The sequence below is a fragment of the Petaurus breviceps genome, unplaced genomic scaffold (assembly GCF_028583685.1).
Source record: "Petaurus breviceps papuanus isolate PSGF00001 unplaced genomic scaffold, PetGlider_PUasm1.0 90510, whole genome shotgun sequence".
Taxonomy (NCBI): Eukaryota; Metazoa; Chordata; class Mammalia; order Diprotodontia; family Petauridae; genus Petaurus; species Petaurus breviceps.
The window spans coordinates 4,065,742-4,086,181 of NW_027187267.1; the positions used below are offsets into that span (position 1 = coordinate 4,065,742).

The 20,440-nt window shown below is 41.5% G+C and overlaps 1 protein-coding gene across 1 annotated transcript in view; it reads right to left on the bottom strand.

The window, feature by feature from the left end:
• Positions 1 to 1,091: 1,091 nt before the first annotated feature.
• Positions 1,092 to 20,440, bottom strand: part of COPA (COPI coat complex subunit alpha) — a 40,256-nt gene continuing 20,907 nt past the window's right edge. The window contains exons 12-33 of the mRNA XM_069062896.1: positions 19,631 to 19,697; positions 18,502 to 18,577; positions 16,187 to 16,269; positions 15,394 to 15,533; positions 15,201 to 15,286; positions 14,967 to 15,105; positions 13,541 to 13,703; positions 13,271 to 13,417; positions 11,889 to 12,078; positions 11,692 to 11,787; positions 10,879 to 10,967; positions 10,611 to 10,734; positions 9,247 to 9,336; positions 8,945 to 9,054; positions 8,513 to 8,590; positions 5,309 to 5,377; positions 4,841 to 4,977; positions 4,393 to 4,579; positions 4,200 to 4,310; positions 3,448 to 3,609; positions 2,077 to 2,271; positions 1,092 to 1,837 (exon numbers count right to left, since the gene is read on the bottom strand). Of these exons, the coding sequence (XP_068918997.1) occupies positions 1,778 to 1,837; positions 2,077 to 2,271; positions 3,448 to 3,609; positions 4,200 to 4,310; positions 4,393 to 4,579; positions 4,841 to 4,977; positions 5,309 to 5,377; positions 8,513 to 8,590; positions 8,945 to 9,054; positions 9,247 to 9,336; positions 10,611 to 10,734; positions 10,879 to 10,967; positions 11,692 to 11,787; positions 11,889 to 12,078; positions 13,271 to 13,417; positions 13,541 to 13,703; positions 14,967 to 15,105; positions 15,201 to 15,286; positions 15,394 to 15,533; positions 16,187 to 16,269; positions 18,502 to 18,577; positions 19,631 to 19,697 (2,599 nt within the window). The 3' untranslated portion in view covers positions 1,092 to 1,777. The remainder of the gene's footprint in view (positions 1,838 to 2,076; positions 2,272 to 3,447; positions 3,610 to 4,199; positions 4,311 to 4,392; positions 4,580 to 4,840; positions 4,978 to 5,308; positions 5,378 to 8,512; positions 8,591 to 8,944; positions 9,055 to 9,246; positions 9,337 to 10,610; positions 10,735 to 10,878; positions 10,968 to 11,691; positions 11,788 to 11,888; positions 12,079 to 13,270; positions 13,418 to 13,540; positions 13,704 to 14,966; positions 15,106 to 15,200; positions 15,287 to 15,393; positions 15,534 to 16,186; positions 16,270 to 18,501; positions 18,578 to 19,630; positions 19,698 to 20,440) is intronic.

Below are 20,440 nucleotides of genomic sequence, written 5' to 3' on the forward strand. Positions count from 1 at the left end.
AGTCCTTTTGAAGTTCTTCCATGAATTCTTTTTGGGATTGTAACCATTTGCTGTTTCTCTTTTGAGTTAGGAGTGACTGTTTTAGTTCCTCTGAATATGAACCTGAATTTTCTCTAACCCTACAGGAGCTGTCTATAGTTGGGTTCTTTCTCTTTTGCTTACTCATTTTAACTTAATTTCATTTTTAGCAGCTTATGGCTCTTGTCCAGGGGATGTGGGGAATGGTGTCCAGGCTTCAGTACTTCTTATTTTATTTTCTGAGCTCTGTTGGGAGCCCAAACTCAAGCATCCACTCTACAAGCCACTGCTAGGCTTCCCCTTCCCCATTATCACCATGCAGTCTGGAAAATGCTCTAGCCCCCAGTGGTCTCTTCCTCAGGTGGCTGAAAATTCCAGCTCTCCCCTCTGCCCTGAAGCCAAAAGCAAGGGTTTGTCCCTCCAGTATGCTACTTACAGCAGCCCCAGGAACCTGTCTGGTCAACACTGTTGGGCCTGGGACAGGGATGGGTCCCTTCAATCTTCTTATCCCCTGTCACTGCCCAGAGGTCAAAGTTCTTGAGGTCAAAGCTTCCTCCAGAACCAGCTACCTCTAAGGTTTGTTGCTTGTTGATGCAGGTGAGTTTGCCTGAAGGTAGAGTCTGCTTGGAAGTGTTGACACTTCACTTGAGCAGAACCTCTGCCTCTAGAAGGGTAGAACCTCAAACCCTGGAAGTAGGTAGAATCTTTCCTGAGGTCCACTCCAGCTGTCTTAGGAAAACTGCTTTATCCTGACTTTAAACAATTTAAATCTAAAATTTCTGTAGCTCTATGTTCACTTTGAGGTGATACTGTCTTTTTTTGTGGAGGAAATGTGGAGAGCCTGGAATTTTCTGACCTACTCCATCATCTTTCCTCAACCTAAACATTCTGAGAAGGAGTTCATAAGCTTTTCTAGATGACCAAAAGGTCCATGACACACAAAAATGACATATACATACATCCCTTAACACAGCAGGGATAAACAAATATCTGCTGAATGAATCCTTAACTTAATGGGACACAGAATGAGAATTAAGGAACATAAGAATGGACTGAGAGAAAAACATAACAAATTAAGCTACTCAAGTAGTAAATCAATTTATTAAGTGTAAGAAATAAAACTCATGAACAGCAACAGTGACAAAGGATAAATCAATATGAAGTGTATTTCTATTTTAATAATCAGCTGGTTCTCTTTCAGAACTGAACTCCATTCACTGGGAAAAAAAGAAGGCATCTATCTTTGTAAAGAACAAGGATATGGGATTCAATTCCACGGTCCAAATAAATCTAGTCACCACCAACCTATGTGGTGGTTGAGGGTCAAGTGGAGCTAAGGACTGACAGAACACATTCTAGAATATTTTTCTTGTAGGGGAACAAGGAAGAGAGGATTAGAGGGACAAAATTGTTGGATGAATGGTTGGTTCTTTGCTCCATGGAATCTTCATTCTCTTCCTGACAGATCTTAGCTAGAGAAGGAGTAAGGCTTTTATTTGGATAAACCAACTATGGCCCAAATTACAGAAACCATGAAAAAACCAAGGGTTTCAAAGGAATAGGTAGGTACTAAGCCATAAACACCTCAACTGGCTATAGCAAGGGATGACAGGAAACCAGGGAATGGGAGTAAGAAACTTAGTGTGAGGAAAATCAGAAATGAGGATACAAGACATATGAAAACTTGAAGTATTTTCTCTGGGAAGAACCACCAGTAGCAAAATGGTTCTATACCTAATGCCTACCCCAGTACAGAGCCTCAGCGGAACTGCAGAGGGCTGATTCTTAGACCAATCACATCTTTGCCAATTTCTGTCACCTATGGAAAAGAAAAGAAAAAAAAAGCTAGTGAGACAAAGAGAAGTTTAGAGCATCCAAGAATGAGAAGGGTTCAAGTGGATATTTATGTGGGGCTGAGAGGCCCAAAACATATTTGCTCCATTAACTACTGAGCAAGGTGATAGATTCAGAACCCTTTACTCATTGACATGGAGCAGTAAAGAAGGTGGAGAAAAGAGAAATCTTTGTCCTTGAAGAATCCCCCTGGACAGTACTTACTGTGGTGACACGGCAGATCTGGCCCTGAAACTCAGGACAGTAGCAAGCCCCACTGAGAGGACACTTCTCCACTGGCTTGCCACGGTAAATTGGTCGGTAGGATGCAGCACAGATGTCAAAAGGGTTGTGCATGTCATAATTGAGTTGGTAGGCATCTGTGGGGTTCTTCTCACAGGCTGACAGGATCTTTCGTGTCTAGGGATGTCAGAGAGAGGAAAGGTGATGGTTCACTGAAGATCCTTTTACCATCCCATTGAATGTTTTAGCAGTATTTTTGCCCCTTGTTGCTGTTGCTGTGAATAAAGCCCCCACTCCTTTAAAGTTTCCTTTTATAAATGGTCCAGAATTGTGACTGATGTGGCAGGCACTAAGAAGTTAAATCACCCTCTCAGGGTCACACAGCCAGCATGCATCAGAGGAGACCTGAACCCAAGTCATTCTGACTCTGAGGCTGGCTCTCTTTGCACTATGTGATGCTGTCACTCTAAAGAATATATATTCAGGGCAACTAGGTGGCACAGTGAATAGAGCACCAGCCCTGGAATGAGTTTAAATCTGGCCTCAGACACTTGACACACACACTAGCTTGTGTGAGGTTGGACAAGGCACTTAACCCCAATTGCTTAGCCTTCCCCTGTCCAAAAAACCAAAAATATATATCCCCAGGTTATTCAAGAGACACATTGTTTCACTGGATGAGGGGGAACACCCATTCTTCCTGTTTTGTGTCTTTCATCCCCAAAATAGTACTTTTGACTGATAGTCCTTCACAAGCTTGGCATACTTCATCTCAGTCACAGGAAGTCATGACTCTTCCACTGAACTGATGGGAACATTGCTATTTTGAGTGAGGTATGGAATATGTATATATATATATATATATATATATATATATATATCAAGAGAGAGAGAGAGACACACACACACACACACATACACAGACAGACAGACAGACATATATACACATATGAATACACACATGTGTGCCTATACACACACATACATGGTTGTGGCATTTTCTTTTTCTTAATTTAGGGAGAAGGGTCTTACCTTCAGAATTCTATAACCCTTCTTCCTAAATTAAGGAAAATAAAGTATTACTGTTGTGGAATCCTGGAGATAAAAAAACTGAACTTGTCATTTCTGGGGGCATATAATCAGCCTTCTTATTGGTCCCATGTCCAGCTGTTCAACACCTGGATTGAATAAATTTATTCTTTCCTCAATCTCTAGAGCCAAAGAAGTACCCAGTGAAGACTTATCTGCCTCCATGGTACCTGCTGTGGGGGCAAAGATCCTAGGGTTTCTCCTTCTGAATATACTTGACCAACCCTGATTTACCCCTTAATTGCTTAAGAAAGTGCTGATTACCTGCTGGGACACTTCAGGCTTGGGCCCCAGTTCTAACAGGCGCCTTGCAAAGGTAGCAGCAGTCTTGAAATTCTTGAGTTTAAAGAAGAGATTAAGGGCTGTTCGAAGCACCAAGATCATATGCACAGGCTGCAGATTGGAGTGGGTGAAGTAAGCTGCCATCTGGTGGGAAGAAAGGAGAATACAATTAGTGCTCTAGTTCTAGGGGCTTGAATATCCCCATGTCAGGTTGGTGCTCTAAAAATTTACAGTAGCTTAATGTGAGGCTCTGACCTAAGTTCATCAACAGAAGCAGGACTAAGTAGAAGGTACTCTGAAAAAAGAGACCTTGTGACTCAATTACACAGCAGAGGGGTAGCTTCATGGTATGGGGGACTGGTAGGAAAGGGAAACAATATTTAAAGCATAGGCCGTCATATTCTTTACTTTGCCTTGAGCTTAGACCTAGACTCTGTCCCAGCTCAATCTCTCTCTCTTTTTTTAAGCAATCGGGGTTAAGTAACTTGCTCAAAGTTACATGGCCAGGTGTTTCTGGGTGGGTACTAAGTGTCTGAGCCTGGATTCAATCCCCAGGTCATCCTGACACTGGAGCTGGTGCTCTTACTCGCTGTGCTACCTGGCCACCCCTCAATCTCATTTCTTACTGACTCTAAATTAAATACCATGTCAAGATGGAGCCCCATTTTTCAAGCTATGGTGAGAGATGATCACAGAAAGATTCCAGGGCTGGGGAAAGGGCCTACAGTTCTCACCTCACAGATGCGCTTCTGTTGTTCTAGACTCTCCTTGGGCAGCTTCTTCCTCTCAATTTCCATTGACAAGCCCACAATGTATTCACGGCAGATGGCAATGAGCTGCTGTGCCTGAGAAAAGGGGTCAAAAAGGCAGGGTCAGGGCCCAGTAGAGAAGGTATGAGGAGGGCCAGGGAGTCACACAACTTCTTACCTCAGCAATTTCTTGCTTATTATCCACTACAAGAAGTGGAACGCTGAGCAGGATAGAACGGAATTTCTCCACTGCCTCCTCAAACTTGCCCGCTGTAGTGAGCTGATAGCATAGTTGCAGTCGTTGGATAAGGTCATTAAGCTTCAGCCCCACAGCTGGTACACCATTCTTTAGTCCTGCATCCTTCCTACAAAGAGGAAAATCAGGAAAGAAAGGAGATATTAGGGGCCAGTTAAAGGTCAACACCAACTTTGTGGGTGGCCTGGAAGCTGGGAAGTACAGTGTCAAGGGGAGTGAACAGCCTGAATACCAACCTTTTGCTCTCAAACAGATTCTAGGACAAACCTGGCTCTGTCACTGGCCAAATTGTGGGTCTTCAAGCTGAAATTCTGTTATTTTAAACACTTACTCTATTGTTTTAGGAATCGAAGGGAGAGTAGGACCTTACCAGTTGCGGTTTGGGTACCCATACATGGTGGGTAGGCAGGGCAGAGCCTGGTACGTGGTCCGGCCTCGGGCATATGTCTGCAGAAATAACTGCTTATAGGGGCCAAATTGGGTTACCCCAACCTGGTCATGAAGGAGCTGTAGGCAGAAGACAAAACATGTGAAAATCTTGTAAACTGAGATGCTTCTACAGAGTTTACAGCATACAAACTATCCTTGAAAGGGTACTTACTCCATTGACATGGAACTTGGTAGGCAAGTAAAAGACGGGGAGAAGGAAAGGAACTACTAACCAGTGGGTCAGCTGGAGAGATAATGGAAAAGAGGAGGGAAGGGAATGGGATGGGCAGAGAGAAGCATGTATATTTATGGGAAGAGACAGCAGCTTTCATAGGATTAAGATGGATGCCTTGAGCTCCCTAGGGGGTCCTGGATGAAATAAACTGCAGGTTGCACTGAGACGACTTACCCGCATGGCTGTCTCAAAGGAGCCTGCCAAGATGTGGTCAACTGGCAGTTGGGAATTATTGCACCAGATCTGATGGGAGAAAAGAAATGTTTTAGTAACTAGACAGCATGGTGGGTAGAGTGCTGGACTTTCAAGTCAGGAAGATCTGATTTCAAATACTGCCATAGACACTAAGTGATGTGATCCTGAGCAAGTCATAACCTCTTTGTACTTTATTTTCTTCATCTGTAAAATAAAAGTGCTGGACTCAAAAGTTTCTAAGGTCCCTTACAGCTCTAAATACAGATTCTATGATCCTATGAAGGTGAAAAACATACTTCTTTCTCCCATCTCCCATCCCTTTAAGTTTTACCAGATTTGTTTGTCACCAATTACATATTAGCTAGTTCAGGAATAAGGCAGTACCCAAAGGACAAAATCAGAATTAGGGGACTACAGTGACTATCTAATCAAATCTATATCTGGAAAAGAATACCTTTTACATCCCTTTATAAGTGGTTATCTAAAAAAAAATAAAAGTTGGAAAAAGAAAATAAGTGGTTATCTAATTTTTATTTGAAAATCTCCAGTGAAAGGGCACCCATTACTACCTAATGAAGCCTCTTTCACTTTTTGGATAATCCTATAAAAAAGTCTCATTACTCTAGTCTCAATTTCCTTCTTCGCAATTTCAAGATTGTTCCTAATTTTGCTTTCTGAAGCCAAGCAGAACAAATCCGATTCCTCCTCCAAGTGACAAAGCCCCAATACCTGAAGAATGTTATCATGTCCTAACCTACCCCCCGAATTTCTCTTCTCCAGACTAAAACATCCCCAGTTCATTCAACTGATTTTCATGTATCATGTTTTCAAGGACCTTCACCTTTTTGATTGTCCTCTTTTTTCAATGTCCATTTAAAAATGTGATGCCCATATAAAACTGTGCATACCCTTAGATCCAGCAATACCACTACTAGGTCTGTATCCTAAAGAGATCATGAAAAAGGTAAAAGGACCCCACATGTATAAAAATATTTATAACAGCTCTTTCTGTGGTAGAAAAGAAATGGAAATTGAGGGGATGCCCATCAATTGGGGAATGGTTGAACAAGTTGTGGTATATGAATGTAATGGAATACTATTGTGCTATAAGAAATAATAAGCAGGTGGATTTAAGAAAAACCTGGAAAGATTTATATGAACTGATGACGAGTGAAGTGAGCAGACCCAGGAGAAACATCGCACATAGTAATAGCAACATTGTGCAATGATCAACTATGATAGACCTAGCTCTTCTAAGCAAACACAGTAAGACAGTTCCAAAAGACTCATGATGGAAAATGCTATCCAAATCCAGAGAAAGAACTATGGAGTCTGAATGCAGATCGAAGCATACTATTTTCACTTTTTTTTGTTTTTTCTTTCTCATGGTTTTCCCCTTTTGTTCTGATTCTTCTTCTACAACATGACTAATGTGGAAATATGTTTAACATGATTGTACATGTACAACCTATATGAAACTGTTTGCTGTCTTGGTGAGGGGAAGGGAGAAAAATTCGGAACTCAAAATCTTACAAAAATGAACGCTGAAGAGCTTCTTTACATTAAATTGGGGGAAAAACTATTAAGTAAAGAACAATGAAAAAAAGAGAAATCTTGGGGGAAAAATGCAATGCTTAGAACTGAAGACAATATTCCAACTGTGGCTTAACTAGGGATGAATACAACTTGATTATTACCACCTTATTCTTGGCTATTATGTCTCACTGCAACCTAAGATTATATTAGCATTCCTGACAGACATATCACACTGCTAAGTCCTGTTAAGCTTGCATTACACTAAAACTCCCAAATCTTTCTTGAACAAACTGCCTAGTAATGTTTTCTGAAACAGTTTTTTTGGAACCAAGTCTTATCCCTACAAAATTTGGTTTAATTAGTGCCCTACCTTGTTAAGACCTTTTAGAATTCTGTCCCACCATATTAACTAGCACATTCCCATCTAAGTCTTCATCTAAATCAATGGTAAAATATTAAACGCAATGAGGAAAGTATAACACCTGGAGAGTGTCCACTACAGAATTTGAGCCCAGTCATTCAACCACTTCCAAAGCCACTTAATTTTACTACTGCTTAGCCTACATTTCTCCATGTATTTCACAAGAAGAGCATGGATTACCTTATCAAACATTTTGTTAAGATCTAGATAATTTGTTGCTACTACCAGTTTAGTAACTTTTTTAAGAAATGAAATAAACTTATTCTGGTATAACACATTTCTGGCTAAGTTATAGTGGTTCTTTGAGATGATCTTTTTCTTTTGTAAACATTTTGTTAACTACCCTCCTATCTTAGAATAAAAGTGAAGCATTGTTCTCTTCTTTTTTGAAAACTGGCACATTTTCGTTTTCCTGTCCTTACAGTACCTCTCCAGTTGACACCCTTTCAAACAGCATTGACAATGACACAACAATCACACCTGCCAGTTTTCTGAGGTCCTGAAGGTACAGTTTATCTGCACTAGGTGACTTGAATCTGCTAACAGTAGTTAGGTATTCTTTTACTGTCTCCTTTTTTATCTTGTGTATTAATAACCTATTAGCTACATAGCCAGTTCAATTCAATAAACTTTTATTAAATGCTTATTATGTGCCAGGCATTGTGAAAGCTACTTCCCCCTACAGACAATTGTAGATGGTGCATTAAATACAGTGCTGGGCCTAGAATCAGAAAGAACTGAGTTCAAATTTAGTTTCGCACACTTCTTCTTTTTTTAAAGCAATTGGGGTTAAGTAACTTGCTCAAGGTTACACGGCCAGTTATTTCTGGGTGTGGTGCTGAGTATCTGAGCCCGGATTTGATCCAGATCATCCCGACACTGGAGCCAGTGCTCTTACTCGCTGAGCCACCTGGCCACCCCTAAGCAACTGGGGTTAAGTAACTTGCTCAAGGTTACACGGCCAGGTGTTTCTGGGTGGCTGCTAAGTGTCTGAGCCCGGGATTCAATCTCCAGGTCTTCTCAACACTGGAGCCGGTGCTCTTACTCGCTGTGCTACCTGGCTGCCCCTCGCACACTTCTTAGCTACATGATCTTGAACAAGTCTCTTAACCTCTGTCTCGGTTTCTTCAATTGTAAAATGGGGATAATAAAAGCACCTCCATTTTAGGACAGTGCCTGGCATATATCAGGGGCTTAATAAATGCTTGTTCCCTTCTCTTACTTACCTGAGTAGGACTCGTTCCCTTTGTGGGGGGCACAAAGAATCCATCTTCAGTACTTCCGGCTGCCCCGGGGGGAACATCCTGGAGAGGAAGAGAAATTCACTCTCTTGGTTTTCTTACCCCTTTACTCTGAGAAATTTAAAGCGTGGGAACTATTGCCTCAAGCCCCCACACCCAGTAAAGTGAATAAAAGATTTGTCTCTAATTACAGAACCAGGAGAATCACAGGAAAAAAAAATTACACAGCATTTTTTTCATGTGGGCCCTTAGGGCCCTTTCCTACACCACCTTTTCCTTCCAAAGGAAGGAAAGCAGACTAAATAGACATTACCAAGGGAGATAGAAAGCCTCAATCTCCATCCTTTGGGAGACCTCAGTCTTACGCCGCAGCCCCTACTGAGCAATGCACAAAAGCAGGAAGAGAACTCTCCATACTAGCTCAGGTGGAAGCTCCAGGTCTTCCTCTACATCCCAGCCACCTCCTTCTTCCTGTCCTTTAGCAAGAGCTTCATCGCCAAAACCCTCTGCAGCTTCCACAAACCCATCTGTAAGGAAAATCCAAATTTTTGTAGGCCTCAGATAGATGTACAGCCATAGTCTCAGGAACGCTGAACTCTACAGGCCTAGTTGGCCCCCATTAGTCTGGAAACCTTCAGATTGGCCCCTTAGGTTCCAATCCAATGGCCACTCAATCTCTGAATCTGTTTCACCGACTTTCCCTTGTGCAAATCTCTCACCTTCGTCCAGCTGCAGTTCTGCATCCTCTCCCCAGCCTTCAGTGCCAACAGTATCAATGTCAATATCAGCAGCCAGTGCACCTCCTTTCCCTGTAAGGATGGGGAAGAGAGAGGTCACAGAGCTGAGGTACCGAGAAGGTCCTGACCTTCCAGCAGATGTTTCTTAACCCTGTTTATTCCTTTCAATCCAAGGCCTAACTTACACAGATGAAGTCAGCAACTCTTTAGAAGGGACACCCAGGGTTCTCTTTTTTTTCTTTTGGTATTTGGGAAAGAGATAATATGTTAACTCTTGAAAGTTGGGAACTATTACTGTGCTAAATGTTGAAATCAGGGTCAACTTTCATAATAAATAAAGGACAGAGAAGCTGGGATAGAACCAATTCATATGTTCCTGAAAATTGGCCTTTGTGCCAGATAAACTCTAAGATTATAATCCCTTCCTCATAGTCTTTTATTTCTCTCTAAAATATGGCCTAAATCTGTCTTACTTCAATTCAGATCCATTAGAGAAGTCAGCTACTCTTCACAAACTTAATATTTTTATTCAGTTTTCCTTGCAAGTGACTCAAACTTAATTTCCTCAACTTTCCCCTCTACACCTCATATGTAGCCCTCCCATTACTTCTACTTCTCTTTCCTAAATTTCTCTAAGTTTCCCGCATCTTTTGGGGAAGAAATCAAAACCAAGTCTTCTTCTCAGGCCTTCCTTTCTCTTCCTTATGTCTATGATCATGAACATTATATAGGTAGAATCCTCCTGAATGTGGAAAAAGGCCCTCAAGCAAGGAAGCTTGGGGTTCTTTTTTTTGGTGTATACTTGGTCTGAAGGCTCTTTCTCAGCACTCTACTGGAAGATCTTGAAGTATTTTATAATCAATGTCTTGGGAGCAGATCATAATGTTCCTAGCTAGAAACCAGAGAAAAGATGTACTTTGTCTACATCTACCTACATGTTCCTCTTATCGAGGTGAGGATAAAGATGAAGTGAGTTGGAAGTCACAGTTCTTGGGCATATATGGTTTTGAGCTCTCAAGAACAGAAAGACTAATAGAGCAAACACCCAAATAAAGAAGGTGCAAAAATGATGACTGTTGTTTCAAAGATACACAGAACAGTGGCATTTTAAGGCAGGGTCATGGTATAGGCAGCTTCATATTTCTAGAGGTTCATGTCCCATGAGGGTCCACCCAGAAAAAAAGGCAGATGGAGCCAAAGGAAAGGATATACAGCTCACAATATCCACTGAGTTCTACCAATTAATCAATCAGTAAACATTTATTAAGCACCTATACACCAGTCACTTTAATAAAGAAAGAGTGGTAATAGATAGCTAACAGCTAGTGGACATGCTGTATACTTACCCTTGCTGGCAATAGAACCCTCAAAGAAGCCTTTGGAAACAGTTAGCAGGGGCCAGTTTGTGTCCAATGGCATGATGGGTGCAGGTGGCTGAAGCAGTCTGGCATTAGGGTCAATGTCTGGAATCTGAAGGGTGATCAAGAATAGCCACAAGGTTATAAAAAACAAAAGGAAAATGTCTGGACCTTCAAAGATTTATACACCAAAGTCCCTTCTAGGAGCTCAGACTTTCCCCCAATTTAGACTGAAGAAGCCTAATCTGGGACTTACTGTCTCCTTCTCTGGGTCAAATGTCTCCTTGAGGCTCTCTGCTTCCTCATCTAGACCATGAGTAGCAGCTGTAAGGTAGGCCAGGGATTCTGTGGAGGAAATAGACCTCAATTCTAGACATCTGCTTTCTCTATATTTTTTAATCTGGATATTATTATCAGTGTTTTATCTGGAGAGAACCTTTTCTTTTTCTGGTTTCTTAAGAAGTGAGAGTTCCTTTTGGAGGAATGAAAAGGTGTGGTAGGTTATGAGGGGAGAAACACAGTTCTAAAGGGAAAGTAGAATCATTACCTTCTCTATCAGATGATTCCTAAATTACCATTTTAAACTGGCTGTTCTAGTACACCAAACTCATCCCCTTACTTCTGACTTGCCAGGACACCACAATCCAACAGACCTAATATGAATGGCATCCTCCTTTGGGTTGTTAGGTGGTCAGGTTATTATGGTGTGGTTAACTATAGATCATTCTTGATCTGGGAGATTTGTAGAAGCTGGTTCTAGTACTGAGCTAGTCTATAATTTTGAGAGAGATTTACCTTTACATGGAAATCACCCATCTATTTTTTGGGAATTCTGATTCCATGCCTCTCAAACTCCTATATTACACTAACATCTATACTTCTACTCTTCCTGAACTGTACCTTCTTTTTGGTCGGAATATGTGAACCCTCGTGATGGCAGGCCTTCTGAGGAGAACAAAAGGAAGCATACAAACCCAGATCCTTGACCATAACAGATATATATTACAGAATGGAAAACATTGGTTCTTCCTTAAGAGTCTAAAGGACCCGACAGGTATTTTAAACTCACTCTGCCCACAATTCTTCAGGATGCGCACACGTTCTGAAACATCACCTAGGTACAGGGCATTTTGGTAATGGCCACTCATGTCTTTTCGGATCTCAGCTGCACAAGACAGGAAGAAATATCAGGTCATGTCCTCTTCTCTTTCTTTCCTCCCTCTTCCACAGAGCCTCTCTTTCCATCCCTGGTTTTAGGAACCTTACCAATCTTCATCATCTTGCGAAGTTTCTCAAGGTTGCCAGTGATAAGGTATAGGAAGGAAAGTTTATCAAAATTCTTGGTGCGCTGGTAGCACATCTCCACAATCTGATGGTTTCCCTGGAGCAGAGCCACTTCTCCTAGCTTTTCCCAGCAATTCTTGTCATCTAGAGCCTTGGCCGCTTCTAGGGCAATCTGAAGATATCCCAAGAGATAAAACTGAGAGGTTAAGAGTGGCTGTTGCTAACCTAGGAACTCTTGATGACTTAGACTTCAAGTGAAGTTACTGGGGCACTGGTTATATACACTTTCAACGCTATTAGACCTTACTCTTATTTTGTCTGATTGAAATCACCCTGTCATATGTATATTCCTAAGGGATTTGTGATCCAGGTCTGGGAACCAAATCAGCTTTGCCACTGTCTGGCTCCACAACTTGGAGTGGGCTAGGGAAAATGGAAGGGGCTAACTGTAGAAGCTGGATGACCACTTGTCTGTTATAGGGGGATGGTTTGAATATATGTATTGTATATATGGTATATATGTTTTGTATATATGGTTCGAATTTGATAGTTTCTAAGGTCCCCAGTAATTCTGGGATTAACTTGCATAGATTTTCAACAAATTATTCACTGAAAAGATATCAGAGAAGCTGTGGAACTCCATGAAATCAGTTCCAACTTAGCTAACCCATTCCCTGCATGCTGTATTGTTAGGTTCTTAAAGGTGAGTTAACTGGGGTCTCTGTTGTCATTGTTTTAGTTATTTTTTCAGTTGTGTATCACTCTGTGACCCCATTTGAGGTGTTCTTGGCAAAGATACTAGAATGGTTTGCCATTTCCCTTTCCAGTTCATTTTACAGATGAGGAGCTGAGGCAAACAGGGTTAAGTGACTTGCTCATGGTCAAACAGCTAGTAAGTGTCTGAGGCCAGATCCGAACTCAGGTTTTCCTGACTCCAAGCCCAGTGCTCTATCCACTGTGCTACCTAGCTGCCCCTGGGATCCTGTAAAGTAACACTAAAAAGGCGAATATTCAGAGTTGAATGGATGTGATGAACATCTCACATCATCATTTTAATGGACTCCTTTCAAGGAGGAATTTAATAAACTTCTCTCCATCTGAGGAATCAGAACAATGAATGCTGGGGTTTTGTTTTCCATTTTTGACTATCCTGTTCCTGTCCTGGGAGTGATAAAAGAAAGTGAAAACAGAACATCACAGGTTATGAGATATTCACAAAGACAAAGAACACAAATATAAAGCTGATACAGCTTACCATTTAAAAATTCTGAACTGCATTTGAGGATCTTCAATTACAAACCCAATTATCCAATTTTTCAACTACCAACTTATGTTTTGGTATTCCAAGAGATTGGTGGCTTTACCTCAATGTTGCCACATTCCAGGGCCAGACTAAATCGAGTCTTCTCATCCTTAACAAAGTGTAGTGCCACTTCAGGATAGCCCTTCTTCTGGAGATAGGCAATGATGGACTGGCCCACCAACCTGGCATTCCTTACCATGTGTAGTACCTAGAAGAATGTTTGTGGGAGCAGGGATGGTGATAAAGACTAAAGTAGAGAAGTAGCAATTCTTGCATTTGATTTTACTTAAATATGTCCCCTCTCCCCCAGGGCTGTTTTTTTTCACTATACCTCATCATATTTCCTATTGATTAAGGCTAGCTTGAATTTGAACTCGGTGGGATCAATGGTAAGCACTCGTGGACGACACTCTCGGTCCAGGCAGTATACATTATTGCCCTTCACCCGTGTGACATAGATTGGCAAGTCAAGGGTACGGATGATCCCATGGTCCCTGAACGTGAGAAGGATAAGAAAACACAGCTATGAGCACCCATGAAGAAATGGTTTATGGTATAAAGTATGCCCTGCCATAGAGAGGGAAACCAATGAGCTGATTCCTTCTCCTTATTATGATGCTAAATCCTATTTAGCCTCTATAATCTAGCCTTGATCTGCCAAATGCTATCTGAGTGACTGAGGAAAGAATCCATGACAGGAGGATGACACTACATGCTGACATCATTCATTTTACTTCCCTATGTAGAGTGAAGGTAGAATAAGGAACTTTGGGTTGTCCTTTAGAAAAAATTATTGCTAGAGGTGGGAGAAGTTTTTGGCTGAATTGCTTTGTTTTCTTTTTACTCTTTTTTATTCTTTGTCATAAGGGAAGGTTCTTGGGAGAAGGAAGGGGAGAAAGATATATTTGAAAATGAAGTTGATATAAAACAAGATATTGGGGGGGGGTAGTGTTATATAATGACAGGAATGAAAGAAGTCAATGGTGGGCAAACTGACTTGTTATCAAATCCACTGACCAGATTTGCACATCTGGCCACTGGATTTGATAACAAGACTTCTCCAAGTCTCTTGGGGAATGAGACAATGATCTTAAATACATCTCTCTAAAATAGGTCAGTTGTTTCAGAAAAACACTTTTTCCTACTGTAATGTTAAGAGAATTTGAAGATCTTCTCTGACCCTTTATAGGCCTAGGAAATTGAAGATCTCCCCTGCCCCTTAATGGACCTCACTTGGACCCCAACAAGAGAAGCTTGCTTAGGGGAGGCTTGTTTTTCAGGAAGGCACATACCTTTTACATTGTAATTAGGCAGTGGGTCACGAAGGTTGTGATGTTCTCTGGAAAAGGCTATATATATACCCTGAGGTAATTTTTTGCTTTGGGGCTTATTTTGAGAAGAGTTGTGTGATTTGGCCAGATGAGACTCTGGAAAGCCATTGAGCCCCCTGGCTTTGAAAACCCAGATGCTGGTGCATCTTTCTCTAGTAACTAACACTGTATGTATGTGATGGTCATACAGCTAGAAGCCCTGTCTGTTAGTCTGTTGAATTGTGTTATTTTCTGTCTGTATTTTCTGAAGCGTAGGGTGCTGACTTTTCCCCCTGAACTAAGTGAATGATTTCTATGTTTGATTAAAGTAAGACTGTTAACCCCTTTTGAGTTGCTTTCCTTTAGAAAAGCAGATCAAAGAATCTATGCTAGCAGTCATCATGACTGTGCTAGGTGCTTGCTGTTACACCTACATAGAGAACTTACCCAGTAGTGACAGCATATTTGATGTGGTTGCTGGTGGTGTAGATAAACACTCCACTCTCATCCCAGGCACCACTCTTGACACGAATATTCTCATGGATATTACAAAGTGACTCCAGTTTACGATTGCAGATCATGATGGCTGTAAGAATCAGGGAGTAAGGGACTTGAGTACCCTATTGGGACATGGAGGGTAATATAGGTAGATGAGGGAATCTTCTCTGAGTTAGTCCTTACCATGCTTGGCCAGCAAGGCTACATGGGACATATCTGCTGACCAAATGACATACTTCACTTTTGAAATCTTCACAGATGCCAGAGTCCTAGGAGGAAAAGGAGACACAGAATAAAGAGGACATCATCTCTTTATCCCAGATCACAACCAAGTTTCTTTTGGTCTCTAAGAGACCAAAGGAGCTGGGGTAATTACCGCTTCTGCTGTACGTCAAAAAGTGTGATAGAATCAGCATCTCGAAGCAGCAGGTTCCCTGTGCCTGCATAAAAGATCTCATCACAGTTAGGGACCTGTACTTTCTTGGTGATTTCATTCTTCAAGTTCTTGATCAGAAGCTAAATTGAAAATGAAAGCATGAGGCATTTAGTGTACATAAAAAAATATAGTAAGGCTCCTTTCTGAGTAGCTATTTCCTTGGCTTCAATTAAGTCATGTGCTCTCTTTTCATTATTCCATAAATCTTATGCTGACCAAGAACTTAAGATCTGTTATTAAGAATTTTTTCTTTCTCATAGCACCCCAACTCTACTCTCTTCTTAACCTTTTCTCCAGTGGAGACACTCAGAGAAGCTTGGCAATGACTATATTTATCAAAGAAATTTAAAATCTGCAGAGCTAGTCACATAAATATATAACTGATTTCAATCTGGGGCAGAAAGACGACACTGCTTACTGATTGCTTCATAGCTTCCTGACAGGGCATGGTGGTATTTTATGAAGTATGGTAGGCCCAGAGTCTACAACAAATCCCACAGTAAGATACTCTTCTTACCCAATATTAGGGGAGAGGCACATTTTATTATGAGTCTCACTTTTTCAAACCTTGTGGCTTTGGCTATTGTACGAGAATCTTATTTTAGAACTTGAGCCCTGAGATGATCTGGCTGTGATCTCAACAAGAAAGGCAGTAATAAATTAATTTTGTTTACTTCACACTACTCAAAAAATAGCAACTAAACCCTGCAAAAACATCTTGGTGATAACTCACTGAATGCATACGATCCAGGACAGCAAAACGATTTCGGGCAACCCATACGGCTGTCAGGCCAGAAGAACGTTTCCCTTCAGGGGCTAGGAAGAACAAGATGGGGCGGGGGTCAGTAAGGAGGGACATGTGGTAAGCCACTGGCAGGTGACAGAGTCAGGTGCTATGGAACTGCCAGTCCTGCTGGCTGCCATCTTGGCTATGCCAGCTCAGCTGCTTCCTAACTAATTCAGTTGTAACCCGAGGCTATTGATGAGTGACTTTTCCCCACCGTTCTTCTTCAAATGCCAGTACCAGTCCCCCAATCCTCTTTCCCTAGGCCAAGTGGCTGCCTGTCAGCCAATGCCATGTGCTGGCAAAGGGGCTGCCTATCCTAGGAGACAGAACACTCTGTCAAGCTAACGAGCAGGGCCTTCCTGGCCAAGCTGTGGCACAGCAAGGGGCCTGTCGGTGGCCCAGGACCCCCCACTGATAGGCGGCTAAATAAGCTGGAGGAGAGGCAGAGCCCCCTCCCTAGCTCACAGCTGTTCTGCTGCTTTTAACATGTAAATGCAGGCCTCCTCAAGGAGCCCTGTGGGAATGGGTGCAGAATTCAGATAGCACTCTGACTGAAGGGAGCCCTTAAGGAAGGAAGATTCTGTGATGAATAGCATCTAGTACATAGCTGGTATACAACAAAGTTCAACCACTGCTATTAGCTCATAGAAGGTTTACAAAAATCTTACCATATCGCTTTACTTTCGCTAGCTGAGTACTGAAGCTGATTATGTATTTGAGACAGATCTTCTTAATGCCTAGCCCCTACTGTCTGGGCACTCAATATGAGGATGAACAGAAGGATGCATCGTAATGCTCCTTTATCTATCAGTAACAGGAGATAATATGACAGAATGTAGTGACCAACATACTGACTGGTCTGGCCTAAATTTCTCAGACACCTGGGGTGTCTCGCTATTTACAAGGCTAATTATTATTGTAGCCAACCCTCCATTACCAGGAGCTTGTGAGCCAATGTGTGGATTTTCCAAGTCTTTTGCTTCTCCTCCTCCTTCATCCTGCTGCCCATCTTTGGGCTGTTTCTTTGCTAGTTAGTAATCCCATCTTTCCTCTCCAGGATAGGCAAGGAAAAGGAAAATAGTTAAGAAGACAGAACCAAAACTCCCCAAATTTTCATAAGGAGTTGAGCAGTTCTAAGGGCAAAAAATAAGTTAGGTTGGTGAGGATGTTAAACCTCTTGGCTCAATGTAAGTTCTAGAAGGATCACTAAATATCCATCACTAAGATATTCAGAATTCCTAATCATTTTTGTGTCATGAACCACTTAGTGGTCTGGTGAAACCTATGGACCCCTTCTTAGAATAGTTTAGAAAAAAAACTTCCTAATTAAAGGAAATGATAAATTTCAGTTAAGGTTAGTAAAAATAAAGATGTAATTTTTTTCCCATTCAGTTTTCATCTTGTTATGACCTAGGTCCTTACAAGTCTCTGCGATCATCCACTACAGAGGGCTAAAACAGCAGCAGCAGAGCAATACCACAGAAAAGAGATGCTGTCCCAGCAAAGGGGACATGCTCCAATAAAGGGGACATACCCCAACAATCTAAACTACCAAGGAGCAACAAAAAAAGACTCCTCTGGAACCTTCTAGCAGAAGTCAAGGTGTTTATAAAGAAATGAAGATCTGAGGCCTGAACTGCTGTCCTGCTGGCTTCTGCAGGATGAACAGGAGGGATCACAGGAAGAAGAACATGAGCAGGAGTCAGAGCCACTCCAATAATCAGCAACGTCAGCAACTTCTGACAGGGAGGCCGTTCACAGTGGGGTAGGAATGATGGAGGAGGCAGCAGGGTCTCAGCTGGATCCTGAGATCCCAGGTGGGGCTTGGGGCTGTTAACAGCCACATCTTTCTGACATGTGAGGGGAGGCAAATTGGAGCTGGAAGTGGATGGGAGAGCATAAATCCCCAGCCCCAGGGTGACACATTCCCAGATTGGAACCACATTTTTAAATAAATGAAACTACCAGGGTGAAAGTCATCTCAGCTGACAATAAACCAGGAGAGCACGCTGTGCTGAAAGGGAAAATGGAGAGTTTCTAATAACCAAATTATAAAATATATATATCTAGCTGGGGTAATAAAATGTGGGAGGAACATGAATTTTTCACAACGTAGTCGCCTATGATGCAGTTGTCAACGGCACCTGCCAACAGACATGAGCAATGTGGATATGGTCTGGGAAGGGAAGGTGGAGGACTTGAAGAGATGATGATGTGAGTCAGGGGTGGGGCTGGAACAAATAGAGCAGCTGAAAGCCTACCATCAGGATTCTGAGAGTCGGCATCCTTGGGAATGGTATATAGGTCATAGGTGCTGTTTTCTAGGTTGCTGGCTCTCTGTAAAAGAGGGTAGTGAGATTATCAGTGTAAAAGAACATAGCAAAGTTTTTCAATCTAACACAGAGAAAATATTTCTTTTCTAAACATGTAATACTCTGAATATCTTATTTTAACACAGCCTGTCCCTTTCTTCCCTGAGATGTGTGAAGAATGCACAAATAGGCAGGGTTTATAGGGACCTTTTCCAAAATTTTTCGTATATACACAATGCCACTCACCTTCCTCAAACCCTGAAAATTTAGGATAACCACAGGCATTACTTTTTTCAGTTTTACAGACCATCAAATTGAAGGACAGAAAGGGGAAAAGAATCTTTCCACGTCTCAGAGCAAATTGGCTGAATGCAGGTAATCTGTTCTACTCCCTTAGAGTACCATTATTCCCTACTTTCAGCATTCTTCAGGAAACTAACAAAATCAAAAGATGTTTACTTAAAAAAGAAGCTGCTGTTAAAGAGTTAGTCTTTAAAAAATAGGGGCTGGAACAAGAAAAATTAGCAACAGAACCCATAAATCAAAAGTGGAGTAGGAACACTGGTGTCATTTTCTTAATTTGGCAGCAGCGGGACTAATAATGGGGATATTTTTAAAACTTCATTGCAATTTGGGTTGCAAGAAGTAGAGATGGTTACATGAGGACCCTGTAAGTATCTCCTTTTAAAAGGCCTATTTATTATCTAACCCACTCTTCTACTCGGATCCAAACAGTGTGATCAAGTTAACTGCTTCCTAGGTTAAGAGCAGATACACAATAAACATCATCAATTCAAAACAAAATTGTCATTTTGAAAATCTAGGACGTTCTATACTTCACAGGACAATAAGAATGAATTAATTCCTAGGTTATCTACTATTCAACAATGCTTTACCTATGATAATGAGATTATACCTGGTTTGAGTCTATGGATATTCACTATGCTAATCCTCGAGATATCATTAACTCTACACATCTAAGCAGGCAATAAAAAATTGTGTTGACATGAGAAAGAGAAGGTATTTAAATCCTGAATACTTTGAGGTTTAAGAGCCCATCTCAATGGTGATTACTCACTGTGCATAGTAGGACTGCATTCTCTGCCGGATTATATGACATGTTGAACACTGGGAACTTAGAACCACTAGGGAGATGCAAAGAAGAGGAAATTGGGAAGAAGCATCAGAATAGAACCGAGAAAATCTAGCTTTTGGATTTTTAAATTTCTCTCAAAGTTGCATTTACTTTCTTCCCATCTAACCTTCTAAGTAAAAAGCTTTTAAAAACAAACCCAGTACACCCTGAACTAGTGAACAGAAGGTGGTGGCAACAACTGAGAAAGGACAGGCTGCAGGGGAGTGGGATCAGCTTAGCTGAAATCCAAATTCCTACACACAATTACAATTGACACCACAGAGCAACATGACTTGATTTGTCTCTGGCAGTTTTCTCTAGTTCCTTGGAACGTTTATATCAACCCAACTTTTATTGCAGCAATACTGGCAGAGGACAACAAACCCCCCATGCCAAGGTTTGTCACCATTAATGTTTCAACATGCTGGTGCAGCTGGCTTTCTGAGAGGACAGTGCCTTTTACTAGGCGTCCCAGGGGTTATCACATCATCTGTGCACTTTGGTTTGGGGTTGTATATATGTTGCTGATGGGTGGTGGAAAAATGAAGGGGAGGACTCCGTATCAAACAAATATAAAAGGGACCTCAGATCATGTTCAACTCTAATCTATTTCCCAGTCTGACCTGGGCTGGTCCTATCTAAGGTAAATGTGGTATCACCAAATTGGGGTGCTCTATTAAAAGAGAATTTCCCTTGCTGTGTATAAGAACAATAGAGTTCTTTGTCCCAGGAATTATTAGCTCAAATTGATGG